Raw genomic sequence first — 20,844 nt, 5'->3', positions numbered from 1 at the left:
GCATTGCGAAACGGACCTCCTACTAGGTAGGAGGTGTTTGCGGCGGCTCCTGGCTTTTTTTTATTTTTATCTTCAATCAAGACTCAAGATTTGGGATGTACAAATATGTGCCCCTTCTGGGCGAAGAGTTCCTGATGGCACAGATTCCTTTATGGAGGTATCAATGGCTGGGACTGGGGCAAGCCGGCAAGATGGATTTACAAATAATAAGTGACATAAGTGGCAAGAAAGAAGGCATCATCGGTAAGTATTTGGGTTTTATTATTTTAATAAATACTTGTGGTTTAAAAGAGGGTGGTTAGTGTCTTTATTGTGGGTTTTATTATTTTTATTAAATGTATGTGGTTTATAAGAGGGTGTTGTGGCTTTGTAAACTTTTTTCTTTGTGGAACTACAGGGCCCAGCAAGCCAGGGATGTCAGGGCATGTTGGCACTTGTGGTTCTCCAAGTGCCAACATGCCCTGGCTGCCGTGGGTATGCTGGTGCTTGTAGTTATACAAGCACCAGCATGGCCACACTGTTTTTGGCAACCTGGCTGGCTGGGACTTGTAGTTCCACAAACAAAATTGGTGTCAGTTTGTTTTTTTAATTACTTTACGCCGTATTACCCTACTACCCACAGCCCAGGGGTGGTAGGAAGAGCCCTAGTGCTATCAGCACTGGGCTGGTTCTTTCTAGGGGGGGGGGGGCCCGCTCATTTTTTTCAGCGGACCCCACTCCCTAGGGAATCCAGCCCAGCGCTGAACAGTCTAGGGTTGGTTAGTCATTATGGCAGGGGGACCCCTGCTGCGCGTCTCCCTGCTATAGTGCCGCCAACCCTGGCTGGTTTGCCTAGTGCTGGTAAAGTGAAAATCGGGGGAACCCCACGCAAAATTTTTCCCCGATTTTCACGGGACCAGCACTAGTCAGGCAGCACTAGGGTTAAGCATAAATAGCGGGGGGACCTCACGCTTTTTTTTTTCTTCAACTTTTATCTGTTCTTTAACATTTTAACAGCTGCCGGAGCTCCGGCAGCTGTATGACAGGTCAGTGTAACAGTGATGTGTTTACATCTCACTGTTACAACACAGGAGAGTTTGCCAAACACAGGAGAGTTAGCTAAACTCGGGAGTGTTTACATCGCTCAAAATCGCCAGAGATGACCAGCGATTTTGAACATGAGTGTCAAAATCGCAGCTTGATACATTTTCATTTTTTTTAAAAAAAAAACGCGTTTACCCGCGATTTGCCGCGATTTAAACACGCTGGCAAACTCGCACTTTGATACATTTACCCCCAAATCTGGCGATTTTTAAGAATTAGAATACATGCTGAACTGACGTTTAAGTTATGCATTTTATGTTTATGTTTAGCTCATGTAAAACACATATAAAATTATATGATACTACAAATCATTGTTGTGCTAAAATACCAGTTGGTACTTTTAGTGCTGTGTTGCAGTAGCGTTTTTCTGAACCATTTCAGTGCGTTTGCTGTATTTAAATGTATTGGAAAGGACAGAATTATCTCTAAAACAAGTTGAAGCTCATATCAGACTGCAATTAGAATGTTTGTCATCTCAAGCACCTTTTGGATATTTACCCTAAATAGTAAAAAATATGAGTGTGCCACCATGTGACATAAAAGATAATGAAAGCTTTCAACAACTTTGTTTTTTGTTTTCTGTTGTTGTTTTTTTGCATATTGATAAAGCAATATCTCCAGAATGAGTATTTCATAATTATATATTGAACCTGTCTAAACTCTCACTTATTATTTTTAATGGTTTGATATAACAAACTATTGTTTTGTGTTATACATTTGGTATTTTAGTTTTAATTAGATTTTTGTTCATTATTTTATAAAGATGTGTAGCAAAAACATTATTTTAAAAAATTATTATTGCAGTACCGTGTTAGCCAGAAAAATATATGTGATGTTAAATACTTTTGTGTCAAAAAAGACAAAAGTATTATAGGAGGGATACCTTTATTGGCTAACCCAAAAAATTATTATTATATTTGCTAGTTTTCAGAGCACAGAGGCCCCTTCATCAGGCGCTTTACAAATGATGAAGGGGTCTCTGTTCTCTGAAAGCTAGCAAATATAATATTTTTTGGGGGTTAGCCAATAAAGGTATCACTCCTATAATACTTTTGTCTTTTTTGACACAAAAGTATTTAACATCATATTCATTATTTTATCAAACACTAATGCCACTATACAAAACAATTCTCAAAAGTTCTGTAATACAAAGAAACGCTTCTTCTTTTACAAACAGTATACTCAAAAATAGTGTCCATAACATGAGTCACAAAAGAAATCATGTTGAAATGTGAAATCAAGGTGTGTATTCCACCCACTAAGATCTGTCCCATATGCTTACAGGTGTTTCAGACTATTTTATAGGGTGGATTCACAATCATATCTAGTAGTTTGATGTGGCTCTGGAATTATGAAACAGGATATAGAAATTAGCTGACATGCTAAATCTAAAAAAAAAAACTATCTTAATGTGCTTGTGGCATTTATTAATAAACTTGTTCAAAAGGCTCCCTCGATCGCAAATTTATACTTCACATACTGACTGCGGTTTAGAGACTGATGTAATTAAAGCTAAATAATATAATGGCTGATTCTATACATAAATTCCAATTAATATGCAGTCCTTGATTCATTTCCCTTAGGAGGAAGGAAGTTGGTTGGAGAATTATTCTGTCTCCAGCCTGAGTGGATAATATTGTGTGAAAGACAGTAGCTGAGCTCTCTTTACTTGGATTCCAGAAAGACTGTGTATGTTGGTGTGGAACTAGGTTTTTGTTATATGATATGCTGTGCACATGTGACACCAAGGTGTGCAGCTGGCTGTTGTATGTTATATGATCCTCTTCCTCCTCCTTTCCTCAATTACCCTCTCTTTTTTCCATTCCTGTTTGCTATTTGCAAATTAAAAAATAAGATAAATGGATGCTAAATTGAAACTTATATAAAATATATTTTTGTAGGAAACATTCAGAATGGAAGAAACTTATTTTGACTCATCACTGGCCAGTTACAGTCTGTAAGGTAAGCTGCTCCACCTATTAATAATTTTAATATTATGCAAATATTTTTGGAATATTCATTGCAAGGTATGTATTTTTCCTTGTACTTTCCCACTATTTCAGTGTAAACCTGCATCAGCTCTATGCCAACAGTCTTTTGCTTATACGAAACACACATGCTATGTTTATCTAGCTGTTGTTGTGGGAGACGATCTGAAAGCCCTGTTGTAAAGGTTATAGGCGTGAGGAAAGATTTGCAATGCACAGTTATGTTATGACATATACAGTCAAGTCCATAAATATTGGGACATCGCACAATTCTCATATTTTGGGTTCCATACACCACCACAATGGATTTAAAATGAAACTAACAAGATATGCTTTAACTGCAGAATTTCAGCTTTAATTTGAGGGAATTTACATCCAAATCAGGTGAACAGTGTAGGAATTACAATGGTTTCTATATGTGCCTCCCACTTTTTAAGGGACCAAAAGTAATGGGACAAACTAAACAATCCTACATCAAACTTTCACTTTTTAATACTTTGTTGCCGATCCTTTGTAGTCAATTACAGCCTGAAGTCTGGAACACATAGACAACACCAGACGCTGAGTTTCATCTCTGGTGATGCTCTGCCAGGCCTCTACTGCAAATGTATTCAGTTCCTGCTTGTTCTTGGGTTTCCCCTTCAGTTTTGTCTTCATCAAGTGAACTGCATGCTCAATTGGATTCAGGTCAGGTGATTGACTTGACCATTGCATAACATTCAACTTTCTAGCCTTAAAAAAAACTCTTTGGTTGCTTTTGCAGTATGCTTCGGGTCATTTTCCATCTGCACTGTGAAGCCAATGAGTTCTGAAGCATTTGACTGAATATGAGCAGATAATATTGCCCGAAACACTTCAGAATTCATCCTGCTGCTTTTATCAGCAGTCACATTATCAATAAATACAAGGGAACAAGTTCCATTGGCAGCCAGACATGCCCACGCCATGACACTACCACCACCATGCTTCACTGATGTGGTGGTATGTTTTGGATCATGAGCAGTTCCTTTCCTTCTCCATACTCTTCTCTTCCCATCACTCTGGTACAAGTTGATCTTTGTCTCATCTGTCCATCTGGATGTTGTTCCAGAACTCTAATGGGTTTTTTAGATGTTGTTTGCCAAACTCTAATCTGGTCTTCCTGTTTTTGTGGCTCACCACTGGTTTACATCTTGTGGTGAACCCTCTATATTCATTTTTGTGAAGTCTTCTCTTGATTGTTGACTTTGACACATATACACCTACCTCCTGGAGAGTGTTCTTGATTTGGCCAACCGTTCTGAAGGGGTTTTTCTTCGCCTGGGAAAAAATCTTCCGTCATCCACCACAGTTGTTTTCCGTGGTCTTCCGGGTCTTTTGGTGTTGCTGAGCTCTCCGGTGCATTCTTTCTTTTTAAGAATGTTCCAAACAGTTGATTTGGCCACACCAAATGTTTTTGGTATCTCTGATGGGATTGTTTTGATTTTTCAGTCTAATAATGGCTTGCTTCACTGATAGTGACAGATCTTTGGATCTCATATTGAGTCGACAGCAACAGATTCCAAATGCAAATGTCACACCTAGAATCAACTCCAGACCTTTTACCTGTTTAATTGATGATGAAATAACGAGGGAATAGCCCACACATGTCCATGAAATAGCTTTTGAGTCGTTTTGTTCCATTACTTTTGGTCCCTTTAAAAAGTGGGAGGCACATATAGAAACCGTTGTAATTCCTACACCGTTCACCTGATTTGGATGTAAATATCCTCAAATTAAAGCTGAAGGTCTGCAGTTAAAGCACATCTTGTTAGTTTCATTTCAAATCCATTGTGGTGGTGTATGGAGCCCAAAATATGAGAATTGTGTCGATGTCCCAATATTTATTTACTTGTGTTAGAAATAAAACTAGGACAATGGGCCTGATTTATTAAGGAAAGTAAGAAAATAAAAGAGTACGTTTTCTGCTGGACAAATACCATGTTACAATGCAAAGGATGCAAATTGGTTATTTTGCACATAAAATATATACTGGCTGTTTTTTCATGTAGCATACACATACTTTATGGCTTTATTTGTACACTGAAATTAAAAGTTGATCTAGGACAGGGGTGTCCAACCTTTTAGCTTCCCTGGGCCACATTAGAAGACGACGAGTTGGTTTGGGCCGCACATAAGATACAATAACGATAGGTGATCATCCAAAAAACCATAGAAAACAAAGTTAACACATATATATATATATATATATATATATATATATATATATATATATATATCACTTTTTTTTCAAATCCCCCTATACTTACCTTTCAATCGCCCTGTTCAAAAAATCCTCTCTAGTTATTATACTATAATCACTTTTTGTATTGTTTCGATGCAATATCAATAAACTGCATTAAAGCCAGGCATTGTATATCAGGGTGCCCTGACCAGGCATGCGGTACCTGACATATACATCACTGTGACCCCAAATTGTGACCTGTTTTGCTAATTACACCACTATGTTAGTTAAGGGATAACAACTTATAATGGGCCAAAGAGAATAATATATAATGCCCCATTAGTATTACAAGTAGAAGTATGTAGCAGGGAGAAAAGGTCCATGATGCTCCAGGACCAGGTGACTTTTATTCAACCGGTCAGCGTCCCTTGAAATAATAAAAAAAATCCCCCTTAACTTACCTTTTAATCGGCTTGTTCTCCTGTCCTCTTCTCTTCTTTTCTCCAATTCTGTGCTGCTGATTGTTCTTCTCGCGAGGGTGACTCCTCGATGCTGCGCTTCGCAATGGATGTTGGACATCAAGCCCGACATTCACTGCGAGCCCCCTTGTCACAACCAAAACTCCTTCTGGGCCACATTTACAGGTGTGCTGGGCCGCGGGTTGGACAACCCTGATCTAGGACATGCCCTACCCCAACTATAAATCTGCCATCACATTTTAAATTTGCTTCCCTCCTTCCAATGCAACTTGGTTTTGCCAAGGTTCAAAGTTTACTCTCTTTGTTTTTTGTTTTACTTTCCTTAATGAAAGACCAATATCTCAATGCCCTAACCTTAAACAATAGTAGGGGGATAATTCCCAATTTAAGCATAGTATCTGTTCCAAATACATGACTTTGTACATGATTTTCCACAAACCATATTTCCTTTCCGGGTTGAACAGACAGTGAAACTCACACATTTACTAAGATAGTCCCCTATGACAGAATTTTTTCTTACTTTCTAAGGATATATAAGCATAATGCACCACTCTATTAGTTGGCCTTCCTACACACAACTAATTTGAGTCTTTGTGTAAATCTTTTTTACATGTAAAGGTGTGCGTTCTACACTATGCAAAGAGTGTGTTATTGTCTCAGCTGATTTTAATTTAATATGTCAATGAGAGAGGGAGCTAGATCTGTAGAATTAGTTTAAAATATTTGACTCCATTTGGAAAATAAATGTTAATGTGTTACTAAAAGGCACTACTCCGTAAAAGCACTATGTAGATGTCTGTTCATTTGTCCCAAATCTACCTAAACATCACCTTAGAGAAACTTGCTGCCACTTTGCATGATTCTGTGGAATAATCCCATCTGCTTTGGGACATTTTAGCTAACAATAATTATTAGAGTACCACTATTTGTGCAAAGGTAACTTTAAGTTATCCCCTGTGGAATAGCTTTGTACTTTGTCTGGTCTATTTCTGAAGGAGTTGTGAAGGGAAGGGGATATCTATTTGCTAAGGGGGTTTCTGTGTTTTAAACATAACCTACAAACAGAGCATTTCAAATTGAAAATGCTGCTACTGTCTGACACAAAATATAAAGTCTCCATCAAAGAATCAATCATAATAGTAATCTTAGTTATGACAACATTTTTTTAGAATAAAAGGTGAGCAACCGTCGGTTCAACTTTAAGACCACCTTATTTCCAGATTTACATTTATATATTTTAGTGGCAGCTGCCATATTGTTTGCTTAGGTTTAGAATCCATGGTTGAACATTGTGTGATTTCAACATTGCTATGCTTCATTGTGTTCTATTATTTCCCTGTTTCAGATGGCTGAAGAGCATTGTGAAAACCTTCCAAATTACTGGACATTGCATGGATTGTGGTATACATTTATGTATTTCTCAGCATTAAAACACAATCTACTAATTTACTAATCTACTGTATGAAAAATATATGAAATATATGGAAAGTCTTGGCTATTACCAAGTTTAGAGACCTACATACCTCTGTGACAGGACCTATTTTGTTTGCAACAAGCTATTTTATAACTCTACTAGAAAAAAAATGTCTCCTCTTTTCCCTTGATTCGCACGGGAGAGGGACCTGTATCATACTTTGTATGCCAGCAAATAGGACGTGGAGGTGGTAGTGCTTTTGGCTACTGTGTTTTCAAAGCTTGTATTTAAGCAAACCTGTTAAAATAAGATTTAATTTTGTTTAATGAGATAACAAGGTGGAAAGGTCACATTTAGGTGAGAGTTCCTCTCTTTCTGGGAAGATGTCCAGCCTTCTTCTCCCTGCACAAAGTGTTCATGCTAGAGATCTGCTCTACACCTATACTTTTAATTGTTCTAAAGCGCTTGTAGGTTTGACTTTCAAGTAATGTTTAACACTTTCCACCTAGTCCATTTTTAGGTGCCTCCATCAACCTGCACATCTAGTTGCAGATTGATTTTCTGGTTGCAATTTCAAATTTCAACCTTGAAATATGCAGGCAGACCAGTAGGTGCACTTACACAAATAACATGTCTCTGCCTACTGTTTCACTCTTATTTGCAGCTCCCTGCCTCTTCTTCCCATCGTGTGCAGTGCATAGTTACTATTGTAGAGTTGCTACAGTGGCTGTGGGTCTAGCAGAGCTGATGGAGTCTGTATTGGCCGTGGCTCTGATTGTATGTTCTATATGCCACCAATATTAATGACTGGAAAATGTATTGAAGCTGCATAGCTGCTTTACATCTAACGAGCAACTTATCCTGGCTACAGAATTCTATATTATTTTTTATATTGTATTAGAGTCCAACATGCTCCTAAGAATCTGTAATTGCATGAGCTCCCAACCACCCTACTCACAGATGATGCTGGTCCAGTGAGTTGTAACGTTCAGTGAGTTGTAACGTTCATTGTCCTTTAACGGTTTAATTACCATACTTTTATAGCTCTGTGCATAATATGTATTGAATGTGGGTCTAGCAGAGGTGGTGGAGACTGTAGCTCTAGTTTGTAATGACTTGTCACTCTAGCAGATCTGGTGGTGTATTGGTTATGTACAAAACATTACGCCTGATTTTGAGATTGAAAATATTATTCAGGATTGTGTACCTGACCAGTAAGTCAGAAAGAAGATCTTTGTTCCTAACAAATTATTGAAAAATCCTGCACTTGCCAAAGACAGAAGAAACATAGTCTATGGATGGAAAATATTTATCTATTATCTGTCCATTTCTTTAAGAAACATTGTTGAACAATTCTGGCTAGACTGATCTTGTATGTGTAGATTGTGACCTTGCCATTTTTCTTGCATTCCATCTCCAGTTATCGATCATTTGTGGAAGCCTGATGTTTTCCATTTTATCTTTTAGGCCTGATAAGTCACAGATGTGTAACCATTCCTGGCCTTTTGATTATTCTGAAATACAGGTATGCTGTGGGCTTTATCAGACTATCACAGTATAAACTCTGTCACAGTTTAGTTTATTTGGAGGAAGATCTATTTTTGTTTTGGTTATTATATATTCAATTTGTTGATGCATGTCATAAACATAGATGTATCATTTGCATGTTACAATCTATAATATAAATGTCTAGTGGCGTGTGTTAGTCTGTCTGTGTGTGTGTGTAAAAAATAAAACCAAGCTGCAGCGCCACCTGCTGGGCGGAGTTATACACTGACCTACTAAATTCTTAGTGTGTGTGGAAAAAAAAATTCAGAAAGGACTGAAATTTGGTATACTAAGATGTTTTTAATTTGTTAAAAGTGTTTATAAAGATTTAAAAAAAATATATATATATATTTCTTGAAGGAGAAGTGACAGTTGGGGTGGTTGCCGGGGGTGACAGTGGGGAAGTGGTTGGTGGTTGAGGCCTGGGCTATGGCCCAAATGCATGACAAGAACCTTTTTAACACCTTAAGTAGCTTGATTTGACTAGAATGCATGAGTATCATGCACGGGTTAACTTGTAGCTAAATATGTAGTCATGTTATAAACAATGTATTTATTATATTTTAATATATCCTTCAACTCCTGTTCCATTATAATGTTTAAAAAAGATAGCAAACGCTGTGGGCATTAGATTTCTCTGAAATGCATAAACTGTGAAAAAGGAATGTTCTCCTTCCACCTAGGATAATAGCAGCTTTGTGACAAGGTTAAACTGTTGGCCTCTGCTTTTTTCTAGAATTACTACCTACTTCTAGTGCCAAATCCAATAATTGATATTATTTTTGTCTGCTTTAAAAGTGAATGACAAATTCTACTTAGACATTAAGTGGTGAACACAATCTTCTATTTCTCTTTCTATACCAACCCTTACAATGGCTTGAAACAAATATTATGATGGCTCTGACCAAATGAGTTTCAAATTAATACATAAGGTAGTGGAATAAGAATAGTGGCTGGTTGTCAGTAAAGTATGTGTGGCTACTGTAAGGCAGCAGTATTATCAGCCATCAATATTAAAGCATCCATTGGTGACTGATACCATATGCTTGTGCAGTTGGAATGAGGAGAAACAGTGGAAGGTTGAGACATGAAAATTTTGGTGGCAGCTACTGGCACCAAGGATGTTGCAGAGATCACCAAAGTAGTATCTTTGGGAATGGCTCTTGAATACACTCAGAAAAGGGGGTTATAGTGCTTAGTCCTATGTGGGTTGGTGCAAAGGTGATTTAATTCTGGGGGATTATTGTGCTTGGATAAACCATTAGGGAGAAAAGTAGTGTTCACCTGCTGCCCAATGCTCTAATTCAGGATTTCCCAAACCCAGTCTTCCGGGCTCCCTAACAGTGCATGTTTTTCATAACCCCTTGCTGCAGCACAGGTGTATTTATAACTGACTGATACATTGTAACAGATCCACATTTGGTATAATTATTTCCTTGGTCACCTGGAAACCTGCACTGTCATCTTTCAGCCACATTGTCTACAGTCCTGATAATGTTCCTATTAATTTTGAAATCACCATTACCTGATATCGGTTATTTTTTGGATCAAAAACACTGTGATTTATGGCCACTTGTGCACACAATCTGCCTTGTTGCAGCATGCGTGGCCAGATAAAGTCCTGGTATTTGACCCCAGAATATTGCATGCCGCCATGTTTTTATGGGGTTTGTCAAAGTCCATTTGTGGTGTTGCAACCGAACATTTCATGTTTTATCTACAACATGTTTTCTCTACAGTGGGAACAGAGCTAGTAGTTTATTTTAGAAGACTAGAAATAGTCTTCATTTGTAGATTTGCAACCTATTTCCCCTGCTTGAGACTTTTAAAAATGTATATTGCAAATGCAGAATGTATTGATTAAATGATGTTGATGATGCTTTGGACAGTCAATTTCCATCACTGTGGTAACTTAGGCACAAATTCACATATCAATATACTGTGAATACATGGTTTATAATGAAAGCAGGAGTCACTTTTTCGTTAAACCGTGAACTCTATACTCTTCAGATTGCGGCTTGTTTTTTATTTCCAGGACATTTTGACAGAAATGAACAAGTGGTGGCCTGATATTCTTCATCCAAATCGCTCTGAACTTTGGTAAACAAATCTTTTTTGAACCTTTTAAAAATACTTTGTGGAATTTTCATATTCATTTTTAAAAGTGGTACAATAACAAATATTTTTTCTTTATTATTATTTTGTTGCCACTATTTGACAACACTAATTTAATATGATGAAGAATTTGTGAGGATAACACATGCATAATATACTGTAGTATGTATGTGCAAATATTAAAGGGGTTTTCCACCTTCAAATTACTCGCAAATACCCTTTTCACGATTATTTAATTTATAACTTTTATATGTTTTATCCTCCTTTTGTGCTTTCCAGCCATGAATTTGTATAAATGGATGTTATAATTTATTTTTGTTACTCCTGAGTTCCACACGTCTGTTCTGTATTCATGGAATACAAATTGTATTTGTATCGTATCACAGGACAATAAAAACAGTCTACCTAAAGATATAAAGACATTCTTGATGAGCACAAATTACATGCAAATAAAGTATAGCTACGTGAAGGTGAAAAACAAACCGAAGTATTCAATATTTAGGTTTCAACTAATTCTAACAATAGTTACACCAAAGTTCATAACATACTACTTTATGAAAGATGTAATGTCTTCTATTGGCATTGTTTATTTATAATTACACTTGTTTTCTTTTGTAGGAAGCATGAATGGCAAAAGCATGGGACCTGTGCAGCGTCATTACCATGTCTAAACTCTCAGCACAAATACTTTAGCAAAGGCCTAGAAATGTATACAAATGTGGATCTTAACAGGTAGTGTAACTAAAACTTGTCCCCATATCTTATGCACTACTTATAAACCATATCTAGTCTCCTTAAACCCGACATTAACAAAGGCTGTATGACCAGTCTACCCAAATGACTTTAATATTGTCTTTTTGAATGGAAATGGGGGAGCTCAGAACTTTAAGTAGATCATTGGAATACTTGTTTTTTTGGCATAATATATGAGGAGAAAGCAAACCATTCTTTCAAAAACTGCTTTTTACGCATTTAGCCCAGCTCCCAGATTTTACACATAGATTTGACTAGTAAATCCAAGTATTTAATTTTTCAGTATATGATATTATATGACCGAGGATTAAATATATATATTTTAGTAATAATGTTTTTCTTTAATCTAGTGTGCCACAACAGCATACTGCTTCAAAGGATCAGTGTCAAAGTAATTACAGAGGGGTATTTACATTTTTGTTTAGCTGGTTGCAGGAGGAAACTGATCTTGTATTCTCTGCAAATGTGATGTGTTAGAGAATTTGTATTTGTCTACTACTAGCTAGCATTAAAATCCTATAACTTTTGGAGGCCTTTTGGGTACCTTCTAGTAAGTTGGATTCTCAATTTAAGAAAACATGAATACGTGACCCAAAGCCATGTTGTGGTCATCTATTGCTTTGTATCTGAACAGAGAGCTGTCTGTTACATCGTGGTGACACCTGCAGCAGAAAAGTGTGTTACTGAGTGGGCTTGGGAGTGTATGGCAATGACTGTAACAAGCACTATTTTTTTAGTTCGTGGTCTATGATCCATTCCCTATAAATCATTGTGTGTATAGTCTGCTTTTCTCCATTTTGTAAGTTTTGTTTGAGCATAATTTGTATATGCTTCTACTGTGAATGTAGGGGAGCAGATACAACCCGAAAAAGCTCATTTGAAGGGGCCCTTGTGTAATTGAGAGGTTAAAGAAATACAGCTTATTAGAATGCATTAATGAAAAGGCACCACTTAACAGACATTTCTAACAATTGGAACCTTGGATAAACCCTGAACAAAACTGGCAGTACAGTTCAAACAGCTCTGTCTGTAAGGCCAAATCCATTAAGGTAGAGGCAAGTCGTCTGGGGAAATATATGTTCCAGGTGAAAACTCTAGCTACATGCTGGTTTCCCTTCACAACACAAATGTTAGATGGTAACCAACTCTTAGTGTCTGAGAATTGGAAATACCTATCCTAAGGAAGACAGGCATCCTCTGCTTGCAAAAAAAAGTGAATGCTCAGCTATTGTCTTTCTATACCTTTTGTGACCTGCCACACAAAAATGAGAGCTTAAAAATCACCCTAAACTTTCTCATTCTTGTTACATATTGAGGAGAACCACCTCTGTGCACTGACCAGCCCTAAAATGGGTAAAATGTTGTCTCTAAAATATACCTATTTGGTAAAGCATTGAATGAAAAGACTGCCATGCAAATTACATTTTCCGGAAGTCTATTCTTCAAATTAATAATAACCTAATAGTCAATTCAGTGTTACAAAAAATGTAAAATCCCTTCTTTCATGCTTTCATACTAAAAACAGTAAATACCGTATTTGCCGGCGTATAAGACGACCCCCAACATTTCCACTCAAAATATAGAGTTTGTTATATACTCGCCGTATAAGACTACCCCCTCTTCCGCACACCTTCCACACACCAAATAAAACGTAAAGGAACATCAGATTTGATTTCAACATGTTAATTTATATTCAAATGCCTATGACATGCAGGAAAACTGTCACAAGGCTGTATGTTATCAAACATGTACAGTAAACATAAAACAGTGCAAGTTTATTAAACGTAATACACTAGTCAATGATAGAAGGAAGATAACAAATAGAGGGAGAGAGCAAGTGCACACTTACCCCTTGGCATAATCTTTAATGCTTTTTCATTTGATTTCCAGTCCCGAACCATCATTTCTGTTACTCCATATTGTCTTGCAGCAGCACAATTATTATATTCCATGGCAAAGTTTACAACTTTAAGTTTAAAACTTGCATCATATTTCTTTCTTTTTGCTGGTGCCATGATAGGGTTGATAGGGGTTTGACTGCTGGACATTTTCTATGCTGTATTGTGCTGTACAATGGTGCAGTACTGTGGTTGGCTGTTGGCTGTTTACAAAGCCTGATTGGATTGGTCCCTGCTCCCTGTCTGCCCTCCCTGTCAGCAGAACGGGCCGGTCACGCCAAAAAGGCTGGCACCCCTGTATCGCTGCTGATGCTCGCCGCAGCCACGCTGATGACCTGCCGCGGCCGCACTGGATACCGCGCGATACTGGACCCGGTGTATAAGAGGACCCCCCCACTTGGAGGTATGTTTTTCAGGGCAAAAAAGTAGTCTTATACGCCAGCAAATAGGGTAATTGAATACACTGTAATATATACACAAAAATCCCCCAGCATCATGCTGTCAGCCAGTAAAGAAAAGATTCCACAAGAAGCCTTTGTTGCACTTTTTTGAGACATGTAGGATTATTGGCTGAAATGGAGTGATGGTCCTTTTAGTGCTTTTTTGGAGGCTTTTGGGGTATCACCTGGTAAGTTGGCTCTAGATTTAGAAACACTTGAATATGTGATACATTATGGGCACCCTCATTGCGTAGAGTTAGGACTGCCCTAATTAGCAGAAGTGCAGTGAACTGTTAGGTGGTATTTGAAAATGTGTGTAATTATAACATATGATTTTATTTTATGCATTTCACTTACAAATATAAGGCAGTCTTTTTTTTTTTTTTTTTACTGGCTGTGTTCAATTTTTTGGTTTTTCTTTTATAGATAACCCTTCCCTTTTCAGCACCTGCTGTTACTTAATAAAAGTGATTGGGCAACCTTCATTTTGTGCATCACATTCTATAATGGATGTTGTGGCTGAATCACTTTTTAAATAACTCATTTGTGGCTGGATCATGTAGAAATGTATTTCAATCAGGTGCAGGCACCAATGTATAATTGCATATGCATTTATTGTGTTACATTGGGATGTGTTATGTAGAGAAATGACTTGTTTGGAGTTTTGTAGCTCTTCTATGGGAACTCCCAAGTTAGCAATAGAGTGGAGTATTCTACAACTGTCTGAAGAAAGGACCCATGTTAATCTCCTGTTAATTAGACCTTTTGATGTGTGCGTGTCCAACACACTTGAAGGCACAGGGAGGTTTAATTAGACTTGCTGTTAGATTTCCTCTGTGTCTAAAACAGGATGCAGTAAATCACTGCAAGTTTTAGGATATCACAGATAAGTGTAAATTTCATTTAGTATGAATTGCATTTAAATCTCTGTTTGGGGACACACATATTGCATCCTGATGCTAAAAATATCTCAGACTCAGGGGACTGGCTTACCCTGTGAGGCTGTGTCCAAAACTCTATAAAAAGAGAGCACTTGTACACTGAAATGTATCACTCTTGTACCATCTATACTTCTGGAAAGATTGCTAGTACCACAGACTAGCGTGTGAACAGTCCTTGTTGGGACTACTTGAGCTAATAAACCATCTTTTGCTTCAAAGACCTGCTTGAAAACTTCTCCATACTGAAATTCCTGTGACCTACAGATTAAACCCAAATCTACTCCGTTCATGGCTGTTGTTTGGTTTGTATCCAGGTTTCCGGTACCACCACTCTGCCCGCTACCCAGCAGCTCTGGCTAGTTTGATAGACCGGGGGGATCCATCCACAGCACCCCTGATCCATAGTAAGAGGTCAGGGGTATCAGCCCAGGTACACCAGCAAAGAGGTACACTAGCAGCGACCGTTACCCAGAAGGAACCCGGTTCTGGATGCTGGTAAGGATTCAAGTGGTGGCAGCATTTGCAAGCCCCTCCTACTGCAGTTAGAGGGCGCATTTGGGATATAGAAAGGGAGCGGTGGCACAGTAAGCCCAGCCGGTTCCCAGCAACAGACAGGGTGACATAGGCGGTCCATCCTGTCACAGATTTCTGGTGGCAAGCGATGGGATAACACCAGGTGGCATTTCGTGCACCAATCAGGAGAGCCGAGTTATTTAGGAGCGTAATTACTGCAGCCATGAGAAAGCACAGAATGTCTGTACAGTAAAATGTCCAAGGCAGACCTTGAGATACTGTGCCAAGCAAAGAAGATAGACATTTCTTATTTCGGTCTTGATAGACACCCTCGTGAAAATGCACACGTTATTGTCTAAGGCAGAAGATTTTAAACCTTTTCTCCACATAACGCTCAAAGGTTTAGCTGTCAATAAGTACTGATCTATCTCCCAAATGTCACAGGGCTTTCAAAGTGAGATAGGGATGTCCTGAGCTCTGGAATGTTCATAGGACTTTATTTCCCACCTTTGATCATTCTGCTTGGCTAGATGGTTTGCAACTTTGGGGCTTCAAACTCCTCAGATGCCTATCTCTCCCTGGTCTGGCTATTTTCAACAGATTAATGACACTTGCATAAATTCAAACTCGTGTCATCTAGCAAAGCACACATTGTGATTACATTGCAAGGTTACATAAAATAGTCACATTGTCAAACATGAATTCAACAGAAAATAACAGTCATTAGATATACTACATAATCGTCACACTAGGCTGGAGAGGAAGTGCTACAACTGTGGGAAAACCAGTCGCCTGCTGAAGGGAATGTCCTACAGCCCCAGCACCCTAGACTTGTGTCCCTAATCAGAGTCCTGGGGCCCAGCTGACTTGCTTAACTGGTGAAGGTGAGCCATTAGAGACTGTTTCCACCCCTCCCAGCCCATCGGAGTGTGGAGCGTCTGAAGGTGACTCAGCGGAGAGTCACTTGTTTGTCTAAAAGAGCCCTCCAAAAACATGTGGGGGAACCTGCATCCGGTCCATATGGGACCCCTGCAGGGAGAAGGACTGAGAGACTCTGGGGCATCCATAACTGTAGTGAGCCCCCATCTTATTGATCCTGCTGCAGTAATTCAGGGTCACATTGCCAAAGTTACTGTGGCAGATGGACTGGAGAAGGAAGTGCCTGTAGCAAGGGTGTATCTGGACTGGGTAGATGGCCGAGAGTTGCGAGATGTTGCTGTTATGGATGGCCTCCCAACTGATGTGATCTTGGACAACGATGCTGGGGGAAGAATTGTGACCTAATTTCTCAACTCTATTACCCGGAGCCAAGCTGCCAAACTACAGTCTTCAGGATCTACACCTGCACAACCCAGCCCAGAGGAAAATACCACATCTGCTATTTCTTCAGGAAACAGCCAGCCCTTTGCTTCTGTCCCCTAAAAACGCAGAGGATGTTGTCTCTTGCCAGCCTGATCTTGTGGTGGTGCCTAGTGATGCTCTTGTCCCTAGCAGTATGCCTGCTCCAGCGGTGAGTTTAGCTGACCACAGTGATACCCCTTTGACTGAGCCAAGGAACCCCATCAGTGTATCCTGACTTAGACGATAGTGAGGGCCACAGGGAAGAGTTCAGGGCAGCTCAGCTCTCTGATCCCCCACTGGAAGACATGAGGCGCCAGGCTGGCGACAGCGTTCCAGCGATGGAGGTATGGAGTGTTACCTCGTGTAAAGGAGTGTTGTACTGTGTAGCCATGAAGGTAGATGGGGATAGACCAGTCCGGGAACAAGTTCAACTGGTGGTACCACAGGGCTTTCACACGCAGTTGATGTCAGTTGCCCATGAAATCCCTATGGTGGGACACTAGGGAAGAGACCGAACACTGAAGCGCCTGACACAGAACTTTTTCTGGCCTGGAATGTCGGAAGACGTCCGGGCCTACTGTAAGTCCTGTGATGTGTATCAGCATCTTGGGCACCCCAGTGCTCGTCGTCCCCTCAGGTCCTTGCCAATAGTTGGAGAGCCAATGGCTGTGGACATAGTAGGTCCCCTGCCTGTGCCCTGTCAATCTGGGAAGAGGTACATCCTCACCGTGGTTGACTACGCTACCCGGTATCCAGAGGCTGTAGCTCTGTCTTCCATCACTGCAGAAAAGGTAGCGGATGTGCTGCTAGGAGTATTTAGCAGAGTAGGTTTTCCTAGTGAGGTCCTAACCAATCAAGGGAAACAGTTCATGAGTGAACTGAACTGGTCCAGTCTCTGCACAAAATGCGGAGTGTGTCAACTCTGTACTGTGTACCCAGCCTAAGTTATGTACAGTACGGGAGTGTTCACATAATTATCGCATTGGGAGTAAATTTCTAATTGCGATATCATTAGCGATTTTACCATTAACTTAAAAGAAAGTCTCTCTGATTTGGCCCGATAATCGGTTGAAAAATCTGTAGTGTGTACCCAACCTTACACTTGCTGCTCCCATTATGTTTCTCCAGGTGTAGGCAAACTCAATTCAGTGTTACAAAATTATGTAAATTTGGATGTATGCATACAAATTTCTGGTGCACACATACAGTATGAAAATGTGCATCCTACAAATAAAATTGATGTATGTCCAACTCTAAATGAGCTCTAATATTTGTGGCGCACTGCATTCACTCAAATATGCTGCTCTTACATACAAACTGTAAGCCTGATTTAGAGTTTCACTTTGTCCATTTGCATAATGTAAAATTGTGCCTTGTGTATAGTTTCTTGCTGGTCATGCGCACAATTTATACCAGTGTTTTGAGTAGAACGTACCTTATACTGGCAGCCTATTGTGATTTGTGAGGTTGAAACTAAATAGACTGACCAGATATCAATAAGGAACACAATCAAGTAGATAGCATTCTGACTTTGCAGGGTCAAGTCAAAGCTTTTATATGCTAAAAATGAGTTCACCAGACACTCATATAAGTATGCATAAGTGTACTACATAACAGCTCTATAGGGTTGTGTGAAAATCCTAACACAATCATTTTCTCTCCAGAGGATATATGCTTTGCACATGAAGATTGCACCACTGTTGTATACAATGCAGTAGTACTAAAACTAACAAACATAGTTTTAAACATTTACTTGCACTTGAATGTCCCTGATCCACCTTGAAAAGGTAAGTACAGTAAGGGTGGGCAAGTGCAAATTAACCACATTGCTTTGAGATGCATCATATTGTGATTTAAAGGTATCATCTAGCACTGTAGCATTCTTTTGTTCATTTTTTAAATATTTTTTTTATTTTGGACATTGGTATTGTGCAGGAGAAAAATTTGTCCCACAGGATTTTTATCAGACTTTAGACTTTTCCGTTGACTTATTGAGTGAGCACTCCCAGTTAACAATGAAATTAGCTGACACTGAAAGCATTTTTTCTTAAGGCTGCAGTTTTGAGTGTGACATTGTGGGCAAATAGAATGTTGAAATCAAAGAGCAGTCTTCAGGTATTATTTCTAAATAATTAATCACAGAATACTGTGTAGTAAAAGCCCCTAATTGGGCCTGCAAATGTTATTTAAGGGTATCTGATATCCTCTGTATCATAGCATTTATTCTCTGTTAATGTACTACTTTAAGCACAGGATCATCCAGCTCCACAATCATTAGACAGCTAGCACAATTTATAGCTGTATCCATCTGTAACCTAGCTAATAATTAAATATCTTCTCATATATACTTTAAGCAAGTGGAAAAGTCCTCCCGTGTACATATGAGGTTCTTGCATAGCAGTCACTGGACTAAGTGCATTGCAAAACATTTTTTCTTGTGAGAATTGCCTGTTTGTTTGTAACACATGTAATAGCAATTATATATTTATATATGTTTTCTCTTTCAGTGTTCTTGTAAAGTCTGGAATCAAACCATCAAAAACATACCAGGTAAATGCTAACATGGATTTATAAGCTTCATTTCATATGAAGGCATATGTTACATATTTTGTTGTAGTTTCTAATATAACTAATAGTAATTTGTTAATTGAATGGGTTTTAAACATTCTTAATTTGTTCTAGAGATCTGGTAGTGGCCTTTTGTCTCCCAACTCCCTGAAGCTGCCCAGCTTGAGGATTTACAGATTTAGCACCTTGTTTTTAAAGGGATTAATCGCATAAAAAGTATGCACTTAATAGCTTAAGAAAACACAGTACATTTAAATGTTTCTTTTAATTATTGTCTGCTCCTTTACTGTTGCTTTTGTCTTCAAGACTGAGTACGAAGGGTTATGACAAGTGAACCAAATAGAAGAATTTGAGCATCGTAACCTTATCTTTACATTTTACTGGAGGCCTCAACATACAGTATACACTAAAATAATAATTTCTGAATACATATGCTTCACCTAATTCACATACAGACTAAATAAATGAAGATTACACATGATTTACATTTTTAATAACCATTTATTATTACACTTTGCAAAAATAACATGAATTCCCAATAGTATACTCGCATAAATATACAAGAAGTCACATGCGCACTATACATGGTGACCTGACACATTTCTTCCAGAAGATATTTCTTTGCTGTAATGTATAGCACTGACTTTATCTGGGCTAATTTCATTCATTGATGCTGTCAGGATACCGGAATGCTAGAGTTGGAAGTAGTCCTGGTACCTAGGGGTTCACTGATCACACAGGCAAGGAAAGTATAAGGATACAATGGTATCTTTATTACAGAATGACAAACTTCTATATAATTGCTCACTATGTATGGAATAACACTATAGCAAACAGTAGGTCCTAGAACACGTACAGCATCCTAATTTCTATGTAGTTACTGCCCACTATTATGTTGCGCTATTATAGCTTAGCCACGCCAAGCTGTAGCTGTAAATTGGTCATGAGGCAGTTGCTGGGGCAACCAGTGCACTAGTGAGTTGAGATTGTGTTGTACGTTTGGCCTGTTGCTGTAGAAGTTGCGCTGGACCAAATTGGATGCTGAGGCAGTTGCTGGGAAAACCAAATGTCTATGCAGCTATACTGTAGTAATACCCTGGGATATATTTACTAATCTTCGTATTTGAAAATGCGGAAATGTTGATTATAGCAACCAATCAGATTCTAGCTGTCATTGTGTACTAAATAAATAACTAGAATCTGATTTAGTTGTTATAGGCAACATCTCCACTTTTTCAAACTCGCAGTTTAGTAAATATACTCCCCTATCTCCAATCTCTGGTCAAGATTTATGGAAATCTGTGGCCAAGCTGCTTCGTACCTCTGATCCTGATACAGTTGCTATGGTAATCACAGCAGTGGAACACCAGTAGGCTGGGCGTTTTGCTGCTCCTGCCAAACTGTTGTAACTCAGAATGCACTGTTATAATGACCTGACCAAGCTGTTGTGGACTCCTCTACTAAGCGGTTTCCAAAGGTAATGATCCTGGAATTTATGCACAACTTCCATAAAAAACAGGCTCTTCCTGAACTAGAACACCCCTTGCCTTTAAAACTATT

At 38.7% G+C, this 20,844-nt stretch overlaps 1 protein-coding gene across 2 annotated transcripts in view; it reads left to right on the top strand.

Annotated features, from left to right (window-relative positions):
* The window catches only part of RNASET2 (ribonuclease T2), a 104,889-nt gene that overhangs the window by 37,282 nt on the left and 46,763 nt on the right, over nucleotides 1–20,844 (top strand). For both annotated transcript variants that reach the window (XM_075203362.1, XM_075203363.1), the window contains exons 3-8: nucleotides 2,985–3,045; nucleotides 7,099–7,154; nucleotides 8,635–8,692; nucleotides 10,751–10,815; nucleotides 11,449–11,562; nucleotides 19,224–19,266. In XM_075203362.1, the coding sequence (XP_075059463.1) occupies nucleotides 2,985–3,045; nucleotides 7,099–7,154; nucleotides 8,635–8,692; nucleotides 10,751–10,815; nucleotides 11,449–11,562; nucleotides 19,224–19,266 (397 nt within the window). The remainder of the gene's footprint in view (nucleotides 1–2,984; nucleotides 3,046–7,098; nucleotides 7,155–8,634; nucleotides 8,693–10,750; nucleotides 10,816–11,448; nucleotides 11,563–19,223; nucleotides 19,267–20,844) is intronic.

The sequence above is a fragment of the Mixophyes fleayi genome, chromosome 3, assembly GCF_038048845.1.
Source record: "Mixophyes fleayi isolate aMixFle1 chromosome 3, aMixFle1.hap1, whole genome shotgun sequence".
In the NCBI taxonomy this organism is placed as follows: domain Eukaryota; kingdom Metazoa; phylum Chordata; class Amphibia; order Anura; family Limnodynastidae; genus Mixophyes; species Mixophyes fleayi.
The sequence above is the reverse complement of the archived record's forward strand: the minus strand, read 5'-3'. Positions and strand labels throughout refer to the sequence as shown.